Source organism: Cryptotermes secundus, unplaced genomic scaffold, assembly GCF_002891405.2.
Source record: "Cryptotermes secundus unplaced genomic scaffold, Csec_1.0 scaffold345, whole genome shotgun sequence".
NCBI classification, from domain to species: Eukaryota; Metazoa; Arthropoda; class Insecta; order Blattodea; family Kalotermitidae; genus Cryptotermes; species Cryptotermes secundus.
In genome coordinates, this window is record NW_019723306.1 from 869,360 (window position 1) to 886,487 (window position 17,128).

Consider the following 17,128-nt stretch of genomic DNA (forward strand, 5'->3'; position numbering starts at 1 on the left):
AACCTTTTTCTTCATGTAATTATTATTGTAAATAGACAGTGTACATAGTAGAAAATGTACGCAGGGAGTTCTGATTCACCCGCCAGTAACCATCCTGTCCTCGACCGATCCCGAGCTACCATAGCTAAGACAGCCGACGGCAGCCGAGTGTAGCGCCGATGTTAGGAAATGAGTAACGACAGACCCAAGTAATTATAATTTCTCACCCCCTCCCCCCTGAGGTGTAACAATTATAATAATAAGTTGGTCACGTTACGTATTTATATTAATTGTCTGATATCATCCGTTTTTGGGGGGAATAACATTTTGGTGTGCCGTGTTGAGTCATGGATACTTCAGGGTGTGCCATGAGCAGAAAGAGGTTGTGGAACATTGCTCTAAAACACTGGTATTGACCTACCAGATCTGGTATAGAAAACCGATATTAACGGCCATGAGGATCCGTTTCGCTGATAACGCGATACCCTCTATCCTCTAAAGTTGGCACTAACTTCAACAGGCGGCTATTGCTCGGTCGGTATAGTTTGCTTGCAGACTCAAAGTCACGGAGTTTTTTGACCTACCAGATTATACTGCATCACATTTCAGAATACCATAATCTTCATATCTACTGCAATGAGAACATCATAGTTCATACAATAAGATTCATAAGTTTCAATAAGCACCATTCACATTGTGTAAGATCTGAGGTTTTCTCTCAGCAAGTCTCAGCAAGTCGTGGAAGCCTCTCATCTGTTCCCTAAAAACCCCCCCGGGACATGACACCAGATCCACGAGGCTACACAGGCCATGACCGACCAACATAGGAACCTCCCACCNCCGCCGACTTACAGTTGCCACGACTGTCGCTCGAGCTTGAGTTCTTTCTCTCAGGGATACGGGTGCTTTGGAGAAGGGAGTGGAACACACTTCGGGGTAAATAAATCCGGGATCTCCAGAACACACGGTGGATGGCAGTTTTAATTTAAAATTTCATTAATGATGAATATGTACATTATTCTCCTAGCTAGCCGCTCCATCCGCCGACTAGCTACCACTACTCTTGAACACTTCTCTCTTCTCTATCTACATTCCAACTACTGTCCTCCTCCGCTCCCTATAACCGACTCCCCCTCTTTACAAGTCCCCCAGTTGGCATCAGAAAAACAAGAAAAATAACAAGAGAAATCCAAGGGTCGAGCCCGACATCTGGCCTACATTCGTATTTTTCGAGATGCCCATAAACCTCTGTCGGTCTTCAAGGAATCCAAGACCCCTCCTGGCCGGTCTCGCACGCGGTCAGTTCATGGGTTTATGATATACTGGGAGTAAGCAGGCAACGTTAGGGACAATAGCGGCACCCTTAGCCTAAGGAGGACAATAGCGGAATTACAACTAGACAGTCCCGGGATGGTATCTCGCCGATGGAGCGTCTCTCATGGTATTAAACAATGCCTAAGTAGTTCATACCCTTAATTATATAATTTTGAGGAGGGACGTACGGTTACAGCTGTTTATTTCCAACACCAGTCTGTTTGTACCGGTTGTCACGGTCTCTTTGTTTGCAGATTTCTTATTTTTCCTTCTACCCTGAAGATGGAGGCGATACGTTCCTCCGAAACGTCAGTTAACACCACATCTACACCGTGCCACATCCCAGAAGACTGCTCTCTTTTCACCATTCACATTATTTTTCAATTTTGAAAGATGTAACAAGAAAGAAGAGTTCAGTCTTCTGTACATACATGGCAACGATCTTGCTAACTCAGTGTGTGTGACGTGTATGATTGTAATAATGCTACTTCATAACTGACATTTGCGTAGAATGTCAGAAAATGATTCCTAACACCACAGAGACCACTTCAAACCCTAGTGTTGTAACCACTATGGTAAGAATTGAGTGAGATATGAAATTATGTTCAATAACTCCTACCTCTATTTCAACGTCAGCTTTGTGTCGTAAGAGAATCTTTATAACTTCGAGATGACCATTTTGACTTGCTGCCTGAAGAGCAGTATGTCCAGCGAACACTCCATTCACATCAGCATCCGTGCGCTTAAGTGATTCTTCACACTTCTGTGCATCACCATTAGCAGCTGTTTTCACAAGTTCCTCATTTACATCACCAGATACATGTGTCTCAAAGAGTTTCTTCAGTAGTGCACTCAAGCGTTCTGGAACACAAATTGTAAGACATAAGATGTAACTGATAGCACCAGTGAGTGACGAAACGAAGTCAGAGATGCGTAATATTTTAGCCCTCTTATTTTATAGCTTCATGTCACCTGACATCAAATTTCAGTGCAAGGAACTGGAAGTGAAATACAATCTCTCTGCTACGTCAGATAAACCACAAAGATGAAACCGGAGAATAAATCATGGAGCGATGACCATTACATGCCAGCATGTAATTACATAAGAAGTTAGTGTCGGCAGTGTAATAATCCATTCAGTGTGGAGAAATCTGGTACCATCTTTAGGTTAGTCTGGTTTCATGCATGTTGCTGAGGTTTTGGTCTAGTCTGTTTAGTGATTTGACAGGCACAAATAACCAGTATTCTAACACTATTAATTAACCTAATATTTAACTCTAAACAGGAACATAATTATACTGGCTGTTGCTATAAACGTAATTGTTATAAACTCATCGAAAAATAAGATTTCCCACAATTAAGTTATGAGCGTGACTTATATAACAGATTCAAAACCAAGCCTCCAAAAGCTGAAGAAAAGCTGAAAAGAATGGAGGGTCACAGAGTACATGCAAATGATGAAGTTACAATATACAGGAACTAAGAGAAAGTACTGTGATGTGGATGGTGCAAGAGGAAGTAGGGGTCACGAGAACTCTGCGGTCTCGCGAGTGATGTCACATACCCCCACTCCTTCCATCATTACGCAATGCACAGTAAACACCCCTCCCCTGCGGTGACATAACAGGGGACACTGTGGTTACTACGCAGCAATAAACAACTCTTGGCAGCGTTCCCCAGCAAAAAGCCTGTAAACACGACGTTACGCAACAGTGGTAGCTATCATGTAACTGTTTTCTGTGTTGTCAGTGCGGAAGCTACAAAACGACAGAATTACCAAAGTATCCAGTCAGTTGCAGTCTAGCATTCACTGGAGTGAGTGGAGTTCATTGTTATTGAGTTGTATCGAGTGAATGGAAATGACTACAGGAGAAGTATTTGTGATACTGCAGATGGCAGTAATCGTGAAACTGTAAATTGTGTAAATGTAAGAGCGAGTGGAATAAATTCGCTATATCCAAGATGGCATGAAGTTATTTGTCACGTGACATACACCCAACATGTGACAGTATTATAACAACACGTACCGATAAGAATTATTTGGTGCTTTCCTCTGATAAGTCACATACCTCACAAAAAGGACAAGTACAACAATTCTTCTACTGTTCCATGTGTATGTGTTTGCCAAGCCGCTGCCTAGTGACTAGTCCACTGCCTAGCAGTGACAGGGGGGCTACACACACAAACACACAGGGAAAGTAGGCTTACAACAGAGGAACTGTTGGAGGCAGTGTTTTGCCTGTGGTCTGACCTGAATATAAAGAGGACAACTCAGGACCATGGTTAGTGGCCAGTCACAGTGCACAGGAACTCAAAAGTTGCAATGATGAAAAAGGTCTTACAGAAATATTGGACAGATGAGGTTCTGGATAGCTCTTGTGAAATGGAAAGAAACCTTCCCAAACTCCATAAAGGCATGGGATTGGGTTAATTGAGCAATTATTAACTGAGGGTACTGTTCCATGCAGTTGGTTTATTTAAAAAATAAGGTTATTCCTGGGCTTAATTAGTTAAGCACCACATCATGAACACATATGGGCAATGGAGGTACAGCTCCAACATCTTGACCTTTGCAATAGATGGAGGTAAGTGATCCACTTCACGGAGTTGCCAATTCACCCCAGAGGAACTAGCCCCCACTATGCACTGTACAAGAGGATGGATGGGCCCCAGAACCAGTCTGGTTATTGCCCCTGCTGAGAACTGAAACTCAGTTCCTCAGTCATCCAGCGAATAGCCTAGTCACTACACTGACTGAGCTATTTTCAGTTTAAGTATACTGTGACATGATGCCTGAAAGCCAGAATATTAGAGCCAGAGCAGATGTCCATTGTTGGACAATGGCTTGGTGAACACGTTCCCGCTGCAACAAATAGCCGGAATAATCAATTGTTGGGTAATGGTTCGGTAAGCACATTTCCATAGCAATGCATGAACACGGGAAAAACAGAATAATACAGACTGTTTGAGGTGGTGAGCCATATTCAGGGTGCCTGGAAGTTATAAAAAAGTCATAATTCATTTACAAAGGCATTCAATGATTCAGTTATCAGTGATTCTTCGTTCGTCATGGTAGAAGAGACGATACTCACGGTCCAGTAAGGAATGGAACAAGTCTCAGAAAGTCGCTGATTGTGAGCTGTTACAATTGACGAGTGCCAACAAATCCAGAACCCATTATTATTAGTCACGCAAATCCCTCATACATGACAATACTGTTAACATGGTATACTTATATTTAATTTAAAAGCTGTAGAAGTAAATTTTAGTAAGTATATTTAAAAAGAAACAATTCTCTGATATGTGAAGTACCTCCACTGGATGTCCCTGGTACTGTGCCATCTGATGAAGCAACCTTTGTGACAGCTACAGGATTGTACGTCCAAGATGTGCCACACACTTCCACCTTCAGGTCATTATCATGGTAGATTTGTTGCACACGACCAATCTTCCCAAGAGTCTGCAATGAAAACATCAATGGCATGTGAAACGTTACCTAAACATGCCGCTGACTTCAACAGAAGCAAACTGTATTAAAGAAATAGAAATACTGAAGAGAACTCATGACAATGTGGTTAAAAATTAGAGAATTTTCATTCACCAATGCAAAATGAAGACATTTAAAAATATGAAAGTAGAGACCACTTTGAAAATCTTGATGCAGTTACAAGGTTAAAATGAAAATAGATTTTAAGGAAATATGATGTGATGTTATAGACTGGATTCATCTGGCTCAGGATAGGGTCCAGTGGGATGCATGCAAACATGAAAATGACGTTTTGGATTCCATAAAAGGAAGGGAATTTATCTGGTATCTTAGAAACTATTATCTCGTCAAAAAGGACTCTGCTCAACAGAGTTAGAATCTACCCACAGAGAATATCTGAATTTTTATGACCTATTCCACCTAACAGATAGCTAAGTGCACACAGCAAATACCACAGCCTAACACTCTTATGGCACACTGTTACACTGCATAGCGAGATAGTGCAAGCAGTGTCCCTGGGAACCAAGCATAATGATCACCACAGACTAAGAACATATTAGCGCACAACAATGTTACACCACAAAACGAACATGATTACAATATTTTGGGGCATACTGGACACACCATGAATTTATCAGACTATAAACTTGAAACATCATAAGACATTACATTTATCAACAGACATATTCATTTCATGTTTGCCACTTTGGTTAGAACTTAAAATCCACATTCAGTACTTCTGAATTCCAATATAATTTCATCACAGAACATTACATTGTTTCATACATAAACATTTCTTGACCAAAAATTAATTTCAAGATAAATTTAAAGATTCCTGGTACTCATTTCTGTCAGAGGATGAACTGACCACAGGGCCACAGTGAGGCTGGAAGGATTAGGTCAATTGAAAAAAAAATCCAATGAACTCATCAGTGCTTGAACCCACAAACTCCAGCTTGTAGCATAGTGCCTCAACCACCTACGCTACCGCGTGCCATTCTTGGAATATTATTGGCGGTAATGGGCAGCCGGTCGTAAGGCTGACATCCTTGCCGCCATCTATTAGCCAACTGTCTAGAAAGCTGCCATCTATGAGCCAGTTGTCTAGAAAATGTGGGAACCTCAACATTTCACAACCATATGGGCCTCCACGGCCTGTCACAGGGATACCTTTACTTTTTTTTTTTACTTTTAAATTTAAAGATACAGTGTCTTCAGGTAACACTTATATAAATAATAATAAAGGAAGGCAAAAAATAAATTATTATTACACACAAATCTATTTATGATGGTTTCTGACTTACAGAATCCAAATCATTTGGTCCAAAAATTTCCAAATAAAGTGGAAAAATCCTTCATTTCATGTAAAATTTCCAGCCTATAAAGCTAAAAAGAGTTTGCTTTTTTTATTGGGGGGGGATTGCAGGTTTTTTTTAAATGCATTAATACACCAATCTGTGAACTGAATGTTCAGAAAATAAGGACTAAGCAGCACATGATACTGTGTCCCATAATGATACTCACCGGAGCCATTGCTTCAGCCCATTCACCATGACCACGTTGAAGAATTTTTATGCGTTCCAGATCACTGCAAATCTGAACTAAGTCACCGACAGTAAATTGCTGCTGTGTATCATTGGAGCCTGTACCTCCACTCGGAGCAGCTACTGCAACTTTGGTAAGTACTGCAGGGTTGAACGTCCAGCGGTTGCCACTGGGATATGACACAACAATGTCATGATCCTCATCAATGCCTACCACAGTACCAGTCGTTCCAAGGCACTCAAACATCCCGTCTGTCCAGCCACCATGCCCATGTTGTAATGACTGCACAATCTCCAATTCCAAATCAACATTCACCTGAAAACAATTTGCATTATGTGTTTATGTTTCAGTGCCATGAGTATCATTTTATATAAAAGGCTACCACCTGCTATTCTGTTATTTATGTACAGTGGAACATCGCTTAACAAGCACCTCTCATAACGAGCAAAACAAATTGTAAAAAAAAAAAAAAAAAAAAACTCACTTAACAAGCGACGTTTCGCATACCAAGTGATGAGAGGGGAAGTCCCAGATTGTGCGCTTGCCACATCAGTCTGTGTTTAGCACTCGTTCTGCTAGCATCTTAGTGTCACTTGTGATCACACATTTTTCCAAACTTGTGTTCAGACATATTATTTGTGATTTCTTTTTTTGTGCAAAGTTTAATAACCCTTGTAAAAATGTCCCCGAAGAAAAAGCCGCAAAAAAGACAGCCATAAGAGAATAAAAATTACCATAGAAATGAAACATAAAATCACTGAAAAGCAAGAACGAGATGTGAGCGTGGCTGATCTAGCACGCACATACAATCGGTCTACATCAACGATTTGCAAGATTTGGAGTTGCATTGTGTTTCACAGCAAGAAGTTGTGGAGGAGAGTTTGTCAGAGGAGGAAGAGGAGGTAACAGCAAAGCAACGATCTTCTGGCGCAATAAGAGAAATGCTGAAAGCATGGGAAACTGTTGCATCGTACACTGAGAAGCATCACCCTCATAAATCAGTGGCTATGCCCGCTACAAATTTATTTAATGATAATGCTGTGTCACATTTTCACCAAATTTTGAAGTGTCGGCAAAAACAAATGTCTCTAGACAGCTTTCTAGTAAAACAGAATTAGATATGTATCATAAATAATAAACTAATTATTTCGATTTTTGTGTTTTTGTTTTCTGCAAATCGAATTCGCATTCCAGGTTGGTTCATTCTGCATAGAAGAAAAGATGAAGATGATTCACACTCCTTAACAATGTATACATAATTTTCTTTGAATCAACGTTATACATAAAATTTTTTGAGTATTTTTTTCGGCATGGAACGCATTACCATATTTTACATTAATTTATAGGGGAAAAATTGTTTCGCTTAATGAGTGTTTTGCATTAGGAGTAAGATTCTGGAACAAATTATGCTCGTTAAGCGAGGTTCCATTGTATATATGTTAGCAGTCAGAATATATAGTAGTTACAAACAGAGGCAGAAGATGCCTGCAGTAAATGGGAGTGAAAGGAATACCTCAATCAGCATTCCAGTCCACCTCTGTGAAACATTCACAATGTACCGCTGGATAGCAGCAACATTTAGTGCACACTTATCAGCTGTCTTCCCAGAACCTTTCAAGTTACCGAGCTTAGGTTTTTTGTTATTAAGTTTGTTTTAGATTAAGAAATGTTGCACATGTGTACAAACTGTTTTCTTGGCAGTCTTTATGATCCTTATTCAATAGTGATAACAACCACAACGATTTTCCAACAAAATCTCAATGGCCATTACATTAGCTGCATGTAAAAGCCTTAAGGACATTTCTGCCATGGAGTCCACATTCAAATTTTGCAATGCTATAGCTGACTAAAGGAAATGATACACTGAAACATATTACGTTTCTATTTTTTTAAGTTGGTTATTCAATCTAATACTGTTTATTGTAATACACAGTCCATCAACAATGCAACAAATTGTTCCTCCTTTCTTACATTTTCACTTTCGACACAACATGTTTCGGCCCAAAATGGCCATCTTCAGATGTCTTACTATATTAAAACAGCTACACTGCAGTAATATTGTCCATTCATCACATATTCGACTGCATGCTTCATGATTTAAAATGTCATTCTCGTAGCCAATTGGTATGCGCTAAAACAGAACACGCTGTAGTTAATTTAAATAGGTACAGGATAAAGGATAAAAATCAAAGACATCAACACATGCTGCTAGGGGGAACAACGTACAAGCAAGGGGCAAAATTACAGATTGCAGACGTAACAAAACAATGGGATTACAAACAGAGAAACAAGCTGCTGCAATAAAACATCTGAAGTAAAGGATACAGGTCAAAACAAGTGGATGTCACCCCTTGTGAGGTGTAAAAAGAATTTTACAAAATTTAAAGGAAATTATAAATTTATTGATTTAAATTCAGTGAATTACAATGTGTGCTATTTTAATGCATACCAATTGGCTACAAGTATGATGTTTTAAACCATGAAGTGCACACTCAGATATGTGACAAATGGACAATATTAGTGCAGTGTAACAGTTTCAGCATAGTAAGACACCTGAAGATGGCAATTTGGGGCCAAAACATGTTGTGTCGGAAGTGAAAATGTAAAAAAGAAGGAACAATTTGTTGCATTGTTGATCGGCTGTGTAAAAGAGTAAACATTATTAGATATAGTAATGCAACACAATGCTTAAATAAAGGACTGGTTATTCAACTATTCTGTCAGCAATGAGACTATATGGCACTGGATGATAGTATGATTAATAAATGTAGGGTGGTAGTTGGTGGAATGAGAATTGGCAGGGGAAACCAAAGTACAGTAAAACTTGGTTATAGCAACATCAGTTTCTGCGACACCTTGTCTATTGCGTCAAATATTCAATGGTACGAACAAATTCCTCATAAAGCAACTGTTTGTATACCTTGCTTAGTACGACCAGCACAAATGCATCAACCTCGTATGTAACGTCATTTTCATTCCTGAATTTCTCTGATATGGTGGGAAAGTTCGATGTGTCTGCCCACCCTCACTTTCTCTACTTGCTGACGTGACTGTCCTGGAAGAATACGACCGCGGGCTGCAAGAGGAGCGTGGGTTTTATGCGAAAACAAGGGTGTGGGGTGGAACTGCGTGAATAGTGCAAGAGGACGCGGCAGGTTGTTAACTGCATTCCTTTCCTAGAATCTCGTCTAACAGGACCTCACATTGTCTACTTACCCTATAGTGTTCCTGCCTAAACCCAGAGAAGTGCAGTAGCGAAAACATGGCAATGAAAAGGAAAGTTTTAAGCATTGAAGAGAAAGTTAAAGTGATTCGTGAAATAGAAAATGGAAGGAAAAAAGCTGATGTATGCCGAGAATTTGGTTTGGTGAATTCTACAGTACAAACGATATGGAGAATCCATATTAATTCCATGTTAATGTTACGTTAGTCTGTACTTAACTACGTATTTCACTAAAAAATGCAACATTTTAACTCGGTTTTTGGTAGATTTTTACGTGACTAACATAAGGCTACTGTGGAAGTGCCCATTTCGGTTACAACGACATTCGTTTATAACGACACTATTTTTAGGTCCCTTTGATGACGTTATAACCAAGTTCTACTGTACTTATAAAAAACTTGACCTAGTACCACTCCATCCACCACAAATCCCACATGACCTGATATGGTATCAAACCCAGGCTGACATGGTGGGAAGCCAAAGAAATTTCTTAGGTACATCTGCTCATTTAAATGTTTTATTTGCTTGGGATTGAGGTTTACATTTCTAACATAACCCCCCTCCCGCTTAATACTTTTTGAAACACTTTCTGTTCTATAAAAGTTAGTACATCAGGAATATTTAACATACAGTTCCACTATACACACCTGATCTCCAATTTGAAGGCCATGTGGTCCAGAACGACCAGGTCCTTGCTCACCCAACAGTGGTAAGTGGTCACGGTACACTGTTTGTCCCTTTGCATCATTCACTACCTTCAAGTCAGCCTGCAAAATCATAAAATTCATAATTATAACTAGTCCTGGGGTACTTTTTGTGTGTGTGTGTGTGTGTGCGTGTGTGTGTGTCTGTGTGTGTGTGTGTGTGTCTGTCTGTGTCTGTGTGTGTGTGTGTGTGTGAGCACATGCATGCATGTAATACAGTTTTGCGATTTGTAGCTTGCTGGATAGAATACCATTTAATCCATGTTTTCCTATATATTGCGATATGTCTAACCGAAGCTGGGCAACGGGAGGTGGAACAAGTTACCACGAAGACAGACCCTTGATAAACAGTTGGTTGCCAACTTGCGCAACAGTGTTTGTCCATGCTGAGCCGAAGCGCTCTGCTTGCTACGCAGCGTTGCCCAGCAACACCTTTGTAAACACAGTGTCACGCAACAGAGGAGCCCATGCAGCAACTGTTGCTAGGCAATCAGTAAACACGACATCATGCAACAGTGAAAGCTATCATGTAACTGTTTTCTGTGTTGTCAGTGCAGAAGCTACATAACAGGAGTATTTGTCAGTGAGAGGGAGTAATCAGTCAGTTGCAGTCTAGCATTTGCCGGAGTCAATGGAAGCAGGAGAAGTAACTGTGATACTGCCGATGGCAGTAATTGTGGAACTGCACATTGTATAAGTGTAAGAGCGAATGTGCAATAAATTTGCTAGATCCAGAACAGCGTGAAGTTATTTGTCGCATTACATACCCAACACGTGACACTGTTTGTAACATGTTTGAGCCATATGGGGCCATCTTTATGTAAATATGATGATTCATATAACTGTAACACTGTATTAAATATTTCTTGGCAACAAAAATTTAAGTGTAAAAGTTTATTTTTTTAAAAAACCATGCCAAAAACACATGATGTGTTTGTTGCCTCAAGAGATTTCTCATAAAATGGTATAAGACTGCAACAGCAATACAAAATAACACTAACCATGCCCTCAAAGCCAACACGGTATAGATTCTTAGCACCATTATCCCACACAACGTAAGCGGCTGAACGTGGACTTGCTGCAGACCAATCCTGAATCTCGTTCACTTTCCCACGACGCCCATTACCACCATCTTGATCTTCCCACTGCCAGTCAACACCACGCACAACACGTGCTCCAGGAAAGATCCCACGAATAGCCACTTTTTTGCTCTTTCGACGAGGTTCCAATAACATTCTGAAGTCATAATTTTTTGTATTATTTCATGTATCTTTCAAATTGTATATATCACTTGGCCTTTATTTTAGAGTGGGAAGGACAGGGACAAACACAAATGTTGATGCAGAGTTGCCAGTGCCACAGATTCTGATACAGTGCAACTATGATCATCTCCCCCAACTATACGCGTTTTATGTCATACAAATTTCTACAAAATATTTTAATCACACTGTAAGACTGTACTGCAACTTTCCTTACTATGGTGTGCAGGTAAAACAGGCAGCGTTCACTATAAACAGGCTGAGTCTGGTATTTGTAACATTGGGATTATGATTTTCAAACAGCAATACTTAAATAAAACCCCATTTGGGCTGCGCCATAGCTCAAGCAGTTAGTCGCTGGCTTCCCATCACGGTGGCCCAGGTTCGATCCCAGGTCTGGTCAAGTGGGATTTTTGGTGGACAAAGTGGCACTGGGGCAGGTTTTCTCCGAGTACTTCGGTTTCCCCTGCCAATCTTCATTCATTCATTCATTTATTGTATATTCCATAAATCAATATACATAGATATAGAACCAGTCACATAGTTAATATAGTACAATACAATTATAAATATATATGTACAGTTTATAATCATTAAAATAGATAAAAATACATGTGTTAAATTTACAGTCTTACATCACTATACATAAAATTATGCAATATTAAAATTGTTTATGCTATTATCCTTATTTCTAGGCAAATTTGTTACTAAAGAATTCATCACATGTATAAAAAGAGTTCTGCAATAAAAATGTTGTCAACTGAATTCCACCAATTGCTCCACAATCACCCTCACCTATGATCTGGGGCTGGTACAATAGGCCAGAAGTGGCCGCAGTACAAGGGACTTGTCCCACCCCACTAGCAATAAAAAAGAGTAAAAATACTTGCATGGCCACAGATGGTCAAAATCCTGCTGTTGGACAAGGTATGAATTTTCATCACTGCTTAAATAATGTATGCATAATAACAGTGATTCCTGAATTAGATAAATACCAATTTCATTTATAATGTGGTTCAAGTTATCCCGCAACAACTAATTTACATTTCGGTACTACTGTACAAACTATTCATTATTAAACTGTAATTAAATCTCCAAATATTTATAACAACATAACATTTGAAATTTTCACAATGGTGAATACTAAGACTGCAGTCTTCTAAAATGTGACACAGTCTGGTAGTTCATTACCAGTGTTTCAGGGGAATATACTGCCTGCATCTTCAGGATACAAGTAATCTCTGGAAACCATCTACCAGATTACATGGCATGCCATCCAAGAAAACTGCATATCTAATATTAAGTTAGAATAAATAATGCTTTAAAATTCATTTTGCTCATGGAAACCACAATGTGTCTCCATTACAAAGACCAAATGGTTACTGCTATTCAGGAAAATAATTGCAATTCTGAGAAACCTACAAACTCACAGACTATGTGGACAAAAAATAGCTCCTAATGTTAAACAGGTGACACATACAGTAACTACTGTATTTTGAAGTATTAATATTTAAAACAAATTTCTCATTTTGAATGTACATACCACAAATCTCAGGATTATGGGGTTTCTGGGCTTGGTCCATCATCTGGTATTCTTTTGTGTTTTAAGAACACCAGATGATGGACAAGGTCCAAAAAAACAGTAATTCTGAATGTTATATACCATCATCAGTATCCTTTTGAATCTACCAAAAATTTCTGCATATTACAACTTGTCTTCGCCGCTATGATCTGTCTACTAGACTTGGCCGCGCCATAGCTCAAGCGGTCAGTTGCTCGCTTCCCACTGTGGCGGCCCGGGTTCGATCCCAGGTCTGGTCAAGTGGGATTTATGGTGGACAAAGTGGCGCTGGGGCAGGTTTTCTCCGAGTACTTCGGTTTCCCCTGCCAATCTTCATTCCATCAATTGCTCCACAATCACCCTCACCTATCGTCTGGGGCTGGTACAATAGGCCAGAAGTGGCTGCAGTACAAGGGACTTAGTCCCACTCCAATAGCAAGAAAAAAAATCTGTCTACTAATGTCTGGCAGTACAGAAGGAGTTATGGTACAGATCCTGAAGACTATATTACAGAAGAAAATGTTGTCATCCATTCCTGTCAGCTTATTCCTATACAGACCATTCAGTCTGAAATTAATGTTCACTTTCAAATGAAGCTTCCCCTTGCACACCTATCATATGGCATACAAAAATCAATCAGTGGGATAAGGCTGCTGCCAATGTTTGCAATGAACATTTTGAAAATACGAAAATTTGGGAGACCTGTACGTATAAATAACATTTAATGCTAACAACACACTATTAGAGATATTTCTGTTGGTATGTAGAGGGATGAGCAAAATAATGAAAACACTACAGATACTGTATAGGTTTATATTGGACTCTATCCATCACCTGGTATATAAGACAAAAAACCACAATGTTTCACAGACTGGATCTGTCTCCATCCTCAGGTGGATGGGGCAAGATAGACCTACTCAGTTGGGTATGTTAGAAAGAGCTAGTCTCAATCATTGGGCCTAGCTAGCTCTTGCTAACGTGCCCAATAGAGTAGGTCTATCTTGCCCCATCCACCTGAGGAAGGAGACAGACCAAGTCTCCAAAACGTTGTCATTTTTTTGTCTTATATACCAGACGATGGATAGAGTACAAAAATAAACCTTATAGTTCTATACAACATACACCATCATCAGAATCCTTTAAAGACTACAGATACTGTAAACATTTCTTTATTAATGCAGTGCTGGACCAACTTTTGCCTTCAGTACAGCTGCAGTCTTTCCTCGAACAGACTTGTACAAGTTTTGAACACCCTCTAGCAGAATTTTATGCCATTCTTCTTGAAGAACGTCTTCAAGTTGCTATAGAGATGTTGAAGGTGGGAACCTGTTCTTCATGCTAGTCTCCAAAACCGACCAAAGTGGTTCAGAGATTTCCAAATCTCATGATTGTGCTAGCCAGGGATGATGCCACAGCACACCTTCAGTCTCTTCAAACCATGACTGAACAGTTCCAGCTGTATAAATGGGACCACTGTCATCTTGGAAAATTGTATCGTTGTTCGAAAATGTCTGGATCACAGCATGGCCCTGATTACCCAAGCCATTCATGCACTCCCTTGTAGTAATTCAGCCATGAAGCGTAACATGGGACAAACAGAATAGTGTACCATGATATTGCTGCCCAAACCATCACAGAACCTCACCTACATTTCACTGTCGGAACCAGGCATTCCAGATTGTAGGCTTCCCTGGGTGTTCTCCAAATGTAAACTTTTCCTGATGTAGGGACCAGTGTGAAGGACAACTCATCTGACCATATCATAGGTGTGTTTCCAGCTGTATAATATCCAAGTTTTATGGTTATAACACAATCATTTATGCATCTAAGCATTACTTTCAGTAATCAGAAGTTTAGCAATTGCAGTTCTACTGTAAATGTTGAATTTGTGAAGCTCAAGTTTGACAGTTTTTGTACAAACAGGGTCTTCAAGATGAATATTCAGTTCTGCTGTCATCTGTAATGCAGTACTTCTGTGATTTCTTTAAACAATCCTTCTCAGTGTATGACGATCTCTTTCTATCAATGTTGATTTTGCCCACTGTTCCTCTTTACTGATGTTGTCTTCCCATGATTTGTGTATGCCCACAAAAGCTTATATACTATCACTTTTGAGACTTTCTAACGTGGCAGATTCTGTCACAGATGTTCCAGCTAAACATGCACCAATGATCTGTCCTCTTTCAATATCACACAAGTCTCCCATTTTACAATTCTTTCACATAGAATGTCACTCTACACAATCACAAATGCACTGACAGAGGCCGTACCATAGGTCAAGTGGTTAGTCGCTGGCTTCCCATTGTGGCGGCCCGGGTTCGATCTCGGGTCTGGTTAAGTGAGATTTGTGGTGGACAGAGTGGCACTGGGGCAGGTTATCTCCAAGTACTTCGGTTTCCCCTGCCAACCTTCATTTCACCAAATTCTCCATCATCATAATCACCTGGGGCAGGTACAATAGGCCAATCAGTGGCCACCATGCTGAGTGGACCCAGTTTGACTCCACCCCCAATAAGCGAATTGAAAAAGCACTGACATGAGCACTAGAGCGTGTAAACAAAGAGTAGAACATTCAGTGTTGCCAACTGAAGTTCTTTCAATGTAGCCAATACAAACAAATTCTATTCCTCAATTTCTTAGTGTTTCCATTATTTTGTCAACATCCTGTATGTTTGTATTAAGAAATTTACTTGAATTGCAAATAGCAGTCAAATACATTGGAATGCAGCTGTGAAAAAGCATGACATATGAGATATTTAGTGCAATTATATAAAATCATAGTCAAAAGGATACAATTATAATTAGTATTAACATAAATAATAAATGACTACAGATATTTATGTTTTGTTAGTGCTAGAGGATTTACCAAACTGGTACTAAAGAGAGAGAGGGCAACCGGCGTGTAAGGCTAACAACTTCACCGCCATCTGGGAACTGACTGTCTAGAAAAGTGGGAGCCTCGAAGTAGCACAACCCTATAGGCCTACACAGCCTGTTATAGGGATACTTTTACCTTTTTTTCACCATCAGGTACTCCTTCTAAAATTTTGTTTTAATCAGCAACCAATTCACTCCAAAAACATACAGTAATAATAATTTACCTTTCACTGCCGGGTGTCGTAATACGATAGAAACGATGCCGGAGATGATGCTTGTCTCCATGGTAACAAATAGAACAGAGGTCATAATTTCCGCATTCAGCACATTTCCAACGAATTCCAAATATTGGCTGCTGACGACATGTGTCACACATTGTACCATCATGTTTTACACCTGCAAAAAAGTCATGAAAGCATTATGCTTCTGTTGTTTATTTTTGACAACCTACTTAGCAATACTTAAAATATATCCTGAAACTTTCAGTGACCACTTGTCCATATATTTTTTTTTATTAACAGTTACCGGATTTAACAGATTTTAATATACCAAATACTAACATCTGTCACCGAATTTAATAACCCCATTATAAAGTATTCAAAATTATCTAGCTCAACGTAGAACCTTAAGATAAAAATATATTTCTGAACACACACCTGTTGGAGCACTATCCAATATCCTTAAGTCATACGCTCCAGAACATCTATAGTTTGCAGCAGTACCATTGTCCCAAACAACTACTACTTCTTCTGGTGATTCAAAATTCCTTACGGTTCCCACATGACCTTCGCCTCCATCCTAAAAAGGGAAACAGAGGTTATTGTGCACAAATGTAACGACAATCTGACGAAGAAACCGACAGTCGTCAGTACGTCCATAATAAAAAAAAATATATACAGAATCTAACCTGCTTTCCCCATTTCCAGTCTGGTCCTCGTATTACTCGAGCACCAACGCCTTCCATCATAAATCTTGTAGTTCTAGTTCCAGCACCAGCACCTCCCTCCATTTTATGACATGTGTTAGTCGAATATATACGTTTTCAATATCTGACGTCTAGATCGGTCTAGATCTGCTTTATGTACTGTCATCCGTACTCGCTTCCATTTTAACCACTGCTTCTACGATGCACAAGCTAACCTACTAAACAAAATTCTTGCATGTAGTTAACGTGTTATG

General features: G+C 39.6%; 1 protein-coding gene across 1 annotated transcript in view; it reads right to left on the reverse strand.

Moving 5' to 3' along the window:
• Nucleotides 1–17,073, reverse strand: part of LOC111861750 (E3 ubiquitin-protein ligase MIB1) — a 748,009-nt gene extending 730,936 nt beyond the window's left edge. The window contains exons 1-8 of the mRNA XM_023846581.2: nt 16,857–17,073; nt 16,606–16,747; nt 16,174–16,345; nt 11,254–11,488; nt 10,196–10,315; nt 6,305–6,640; nt 4,606–4,753; nt 1,913–2,154 (exon numbers count right to left, since the gene is read on the reverse strand). Coding sequence (XP_023702349.1) covers nt 1,913–2,154; nt 4,606–4,753; nt 6,305–6,640; nt 10,196–10,315; nt 11,254–11,488; nt 16,174–16,345; nt 16,606–16,747; nt 16,857–16,958 — 1,497 coding nt within the window. The 5' untranslated portion in view covers nt 16,959–17,073. The remainder of the gene's footprint in view (nt 1–1,912; nt 2,155–4,605; nt 4,754–6,304; nt 6,641–10,195; nt 10,316–11,253; nt 11,489–16,173; nt 16,346–16,605; nt 16,748–16,856) is intronic.
• Nucleotides 17,074–17,128: the final 55 nt, after the last annotated feature.